The sequence below is a fragment of the Clytia hemisphaerica genome, unplaced genomic scaffold, assembly GCF_902728285.1.
Source record: "Clytia hemisphaerica strain Z4C2 unplaced genomic scaffold, Clytia hemisphaerica genome assembly, whole genome shotgun sequence".
NCBI lineage: Eukaryota > Metazoa > Cnidaria > Hydrozoa > Leptothecata > Clytiidae > Clytia > Clytia hemisphaerica.
In genome coordinates this window covers 2,608-8,386 of record NW_027103800.1, presented here as the reverse complement: position 1 = coordinate 8,386, position 5,779 = coordinate 2,608, and the positions used below count along the sequence as shown (strand labels likewise).

The 5,779-nt window shown below is 33.7% G+C and overlaps 1 protein-coding gene across 1 annotated transcript; it reads right to left on the bottom strand.

Annotated features, from left to right (window-relative positions):
• Positions 1–63: 63 nt before the first annotated feature.
• Positions 64–5,536, bottom strand: LOC136806325 (BRCA1-associated protein-like; the record flags this gene model as incomplete). The annotated part of the gene is made up of 7 exons (XM_067062877.1): positions 5,358–5,536; positions 4,661–4,840; positions 3,781–3,910; positions 1,396–1,506; positions 880–958; positions 310–372; positions 64–114 (listed from the first exon to the last, which is right to left on the bottom strand). Coding segments are annotated over exons 1-7 (690 nt in total), but the record flags the coding sequence as incomplete, so codon positions are not given.
• Between the last annotated feature and the right edge of the window lie 243 nt (positions 5,537–5,779).

The following is a 5,779-nucleotide window of genomic DNA, read 5'->3' as shown; positions in this document are numbered from 1 at the left end:
ATAAATTAGAATAAAGTATCAAAATTTCACTAGATTTTAGTAAAATGTAAATTCTATAAGTACCTCTGATGTAGGAATCGTTTCAACTTTCGACACGTATACAAGATGTGCAACCTAAAAAAAAGTGATAAACATATAAATTTGTATGATTTAATTTGAGTCAAAGAATTGTTGAACTAAAACAGTCTCGGCGAAAATTTTCATATATCTGAAAATAATATCAGAATCTTATTATAATCAAAACTCGTGAAATGAGATTTTGAAGACAGAATCAGCGAATTAATCAAAGAAGCTTTGTTTCTATCAAACCTCGTTTTCAAGCAGATTGTATGGTTTTCCTTCGAACTCTTGATAAAAACTATCTGCGCTCAACTGAAAATAGAAAAAGAGGAAATTTCTTTTTAAATAGAACGAAATATTTCGTGGAAATATTAGTCGCAATATTTGTTTGTTATCGATAAATAAAGGTTTTGTGGAAATGAAAAAACTTACAAGCATTCATACAACAAACATTCGAACAGGGAAGTGGAAAGTGAATATACTAGTTAAAAAACGCCCTAGAAAATAAGCAGCTTTACTTTTAGTTTATATCATAATCGATATTAATTCACTACCGTTTCAATGACTTTTATGACATTTTTTGTCACAATTTCAAAATTGTGAGATTTTCTAAAGTGCAGTCTGAACCACGAAATATTTGACATGATTTTCGAATGTCAATTTTATAGACATGTTTCTGATCTAGAAGTCAAGTGTCATCTAAGACATTCTAGAGTCATCTTGAAATTCATCTTCCCATTCTCAACCCCAAAATCCCTCAAAATATGCTTCATAAAAAGCTAAGTGTCGGTCGCTTGAAGACTTCGAAATACTTTTTACCTGATCTCGGAACTTGATGAGAATCATATACTGATTTGGTCGCGCATCTCTCAAAATCTTCATGTATTGAATGGTTTCCCTATAAAATATATTTTCGACAGAAGACGTACTTTCATGGAAGATTATTCGACGATGGTGTACAAGGCAGAGATTATCATTAACATATCATTTCACACACTAGATAGGCTAACTGCTCACAGATTTCCCATGTTGTTTTCTTTTTTAACTTAGATTTTCGAACGTTCGAATTTCAAAACATTTGAGCCAGGCTGTTAACGACCAGAATTGAAAACAAGATGGCGGACTAGTCAGCTCTTAATCTGGACACGCTTCCATTATACGGGTAGCCAGATCCAGTCAAGCAATTAGAGATCAGTGGTACAGGGTGGTAGGTTTGATCTCTGGCTAACCAAAGATAATTAAGGTAATTGATATTTCTCTCCTTAATGGTCAGCAATTTATCCAGCGTAAGCGGAACAATACAAAGTTAAAAGAGTTTCCACTTAAAATAATTACCCTGCTGGTGCGACGAAGTCCTGAAGATCACGACACGTGTATTTGGCAGGTACAGCAATGATACAAATCAACTCACTGCGCGGAAAATCCGGATCCAATGGCGTCAAATATCTGTCAACAAAAAAATCGTCGTATCATGTACAGACAGTGAACTCTTTTTCATTCGAGCCAGCACTATTGTCTGAGTCTTTCTCCAATTCGCATTGGATCATTCAGGTCCTCTCCGTTAATAGAATATATTCGAAAAAATTGCAATTACGGAAAAAGATCCCTTGAAAATCGAAATTGGGAGAATTGACTATATTGTAATCATACTAAAATAAAAACATAACACATTTTTCTTTAAACTCTTCTTTTAACTTGTAATCATACTATATACATAAAAATTGGAATAAAAAGTAAAGTTATAAAGGTATTGCTAAGAAATGTGACTGGCCGCTCCTTAGATAGGTCCTGGCCGCTCGTTAATATTTGTTGGCTGCTAAATTAACGAGTCTAGGTAATGTTCTAGTTGATGAGTTGGTGAGTTGGGGAGTTGGGGAGTTGCTAGTTTCGAGTTGGGGAGTTCGTAAAACTTTACGGCGACCAAAAATTTTCTAATTTAAATTAATGTAGCCCAAAAGTACAAATTTCAAATTAGCCAGTACCAAACATATTATTGACTTTAAGATCATGAAAATGGTAAGGTGCTGGCTAGCAAAGCCAAAATACTTAGTACTGTTATGTCATTGTCATAATGCTGACAACATGACACGTTCTTGTAAAAATATTGACAAAATCTTTAAATACAACTAGCCGGTACCCGGCGTCGCACGCCGGTTTAGCTGTTTGCTGAACGCATTTAAAGTCTTTTGATATGTTGGGAAGGTGGCTTAAACACGATGAAATCAAAATTAAAGGGAATAATTATCTTCAAAGTTTGACTCTATCCCTCCCGGCTGACGTATCTTTTAACCATATTTTGAAAAAGATTTTTGTGGTAAAAATGATCAGAAAACAGAAAGGGCGTCATTCCCAAATAACACCATACCGGCGACCAGCGACGTCCGAGACGGCTCTGTAATTAGATTTTTTTTCTCGCTACGCTCGCGTTATATTTGCCGTAGTTCTTGATGTTTAGGAAAACTTTGATGTCAAGATAAGCGGAGTGAAATACGTAATAGACATGACACGCGATTCGTCGAAAAAAGGCAGCCGGGGGGGGGGGGGTACTTAGGCAAGAGAAGGGTATGGGTATGTGCCGGCCTTAAGGGTGCCTTTTTTGAAACATGGCAGTTTGAAAAATCGGAAAATCAAACTTCAGTCCCACTAAGGATTGGAAAAATAGGAAAATTTCAACTTTTTGCCCCCAGGAAAATAGAAATTTGGTCAAATTAGTTCCAAAAAGTGAATTAAAATTCACACAAATTCCCTTGTTTCTTCTCCTCTTTGTTCTGCTAAGGGTCCGAGGGGCAGGGCCGAAAGTCAGCTCGCAACCATAGTCCCAGCTAGGACACGCAGACAAAAAAGCGTGATAGCGCAATTTTATGTTGCTTTTTATAAAATAACTTCGTCATAACTTCAATAATTTTTCAAATTCAACAATGACTTACACTTAGATTTACAGCAAAATAATTATCGACATACATGTTTAAAGGTCCCATTTTACGAAGAAAGAATTCTAGTTTTTACTGCCTTTTGAATATATATATTTATAATGTTGCTGTTGTTCTAACAAACTTGTTACGTGATTCTTGTGTTTTCTTTCAAATTTGTTCTTTTCTTTAATAGATTATGTTTTAAAGATTTCTTTTGTTTTGAAAAGAATTCGAATGTCTCAAATCAAATAGGGTCGTTAATTACATTCGAAAACATAAAACAAAAGAAAAGAAAGAAAAAAAAAGAAAAAGTCTAATCCATCTATCAATCAAAACAAAGTCTTTATAAAACGGCGCGAATATTGTTAAACAAATTTGTGGAGCAAGAACAAAATAAAAGTCATCTTTTAAAAGAACAAAACATTGCTTGCGAAAACGAAAGTGACACACAAAAAACAAACAAACCAACAAAAAACAAACTGACATACAGACTACGGCTATTAATATATAGATGATTGTCAAACAAATTCCCCAAAAATTATTGATCATACTGCAAGTGATGCTTATTGTATAAAAGGATATAAGTTGACAGTCATCTTAGCCTCAAAAAATTCGTAGAGATAGCTTATAGAGCTAGAAAAATAATGACACTTTTTTTTGTCATTTTATCATTAGAATTGACACTTTTTAATAAAAATTTTGATCACATTATAAAATACAATGGTTCTAAAGTCACTTTAATCAAGAATTATATTTATACTCAATGTGATGCAGGAATAGATAAAGTTATCAAAAAAATATCTCTTACTTGTCTTTATAGAGATGCAATATTCCCTGCGTTCGTTCAACAGATGGATTACCAGAGAAATATTTGATACCGGTCAGCTCTTTTCCTTCACTGAGTGAATCACTTCGCCTCTCTGCTCCCTCCATACCACCTGCTATATATATAAAATTAAAGACAAAATCCAGGCTAAAACTATTATGAGATTTTCTTTAGATTGTAATAGGAAGCTTTGCAGCAATTGTGGTTGCTATTATACTTTTAACTAGGAAATATTTATAGGGTTTATAAATTAAAGACAAAATCAAATTGGTTGATTCTCCTGAATGATTTCAATAAAAATTTCAAACACAGAAGCGACTTCATTTTATTTTCATAAAATCAAAAATTTATTAAAGACGTTTCGGTGTCATCCGACCACCAAAATACAAAACAAAATACTTTTTGAAAAGACAAAATAGTTTTTGAAGCACCATTGAAAAATTGGTTGAATCAACCAAACCAAATTAATTGTAATAGATTTCCATATCGTTTCCAAAAAAAGTGTTTCTCAATACCCCCCCCCCATTGCGAGGGAAAAAAGATAGGATCCTCTAGAATTCATTTAGAACTTTTCTCAATAGGCAATTTTTTTCTCCGTACGCCCATCAAACATTAACTTATAAGCTCTATGACAGGGATTAACTTGTTTATTTAAGTTAACCAGGGTAGTAAGAATTAAAATTTCTGAAGCAATTGCAGACCATTGACGCAGATTGACAGTTTTAGAAGTTTCTGTGGCCTGGGTTTTGCTTCAAATAATTGATAATTTCAAGTATTATAAATCCCAAAACTATATGCTTTCTATCTATATAAAGTTAGGCCTTTTTTTATGAAATTTAAAGTTGAAAGAAGAATTTCTTACCTTCTTGCTTAGGGTAATAAGTTTCCACAACAATATTTTGATATTTTCTCTCTCCTTGGTGTAATTCAGGTATTTCTTTGAAGACTTCGGGAATATCCACTTGTTCAGATAACAAACGTAATCCAGAGTTATTCAGTTCTGTTTCAGTACACAGCTCAGTATGACGTTCAAAATATTGTTCTGAAAATAAATAGTGAAAGTTAATGAAACTTTTTCAGAGAGAAACATCATTGTAGCGATCCAATTCTTTCTGTGAGTGCTTCAAATAATACGATTGAATTTTATTAGGGAATCGTGAAATTTTCAATAGCATTTCCATGTTATCTACACGTTAGTAAGCTTGCGACCACAGCCGAGGGTGACCCGAAGGTTCCCTTCTTTAGCTGTCCACCCGACGTATAGGGAAGAGTGCCACTCCTTTCGCTGAATTTCTCCACTTCCCTTTGATCCCGTCTCTTTATTTTTTGAACATCAAGCAGAAAGACATCAAATATCATTTCAAGAACCTTGCACACCGTAGCTGGATGATCTACCCCTCATGCTACACCCTTATATACCATTAGTAAAAGTGTCAAAAATCTACCCAGAAAGAAAATATTATACTCAAAAACTTTTGTTTTGAAGAATTGAAAACAAAAAAACAATTAAGAATAATACTCTGTAACAACGAGAACTATAGTTTTCTGGTATTACATACCTGCGGAGTAATAGAAGTCTTGTATATTTTGGTCAGCATATTGAATTTCTAATCGAAGCACTACCAGGGAGATCATCACAATGTAATAACCACAACTTCACCAGTCATATCACAAAAATGTTCCGTCATCTTTTGCCAACTTATTTCATTTTGTATGTATTCTATTTTTTTGCTTTTATCTAAAAAGATGAGTCAAATATGGTTTAGATTTCAGCAAGTGGATAAGAAGTTTTAAAGCAAAGTCATAGGCGAAATGGAATCTTTTTTCATCAAATTTTCATCAAATCCTCGGTGACAGAACATCTTTCAAACAGATAGAAACAAATATTGGGTCCCACTTTCGAAGGATCAAATATAATTTTGAGGCAGAGTTCAGATCCCTCTGGAGAAAATGGATACAATTGACGATTATCAGAGCGTAA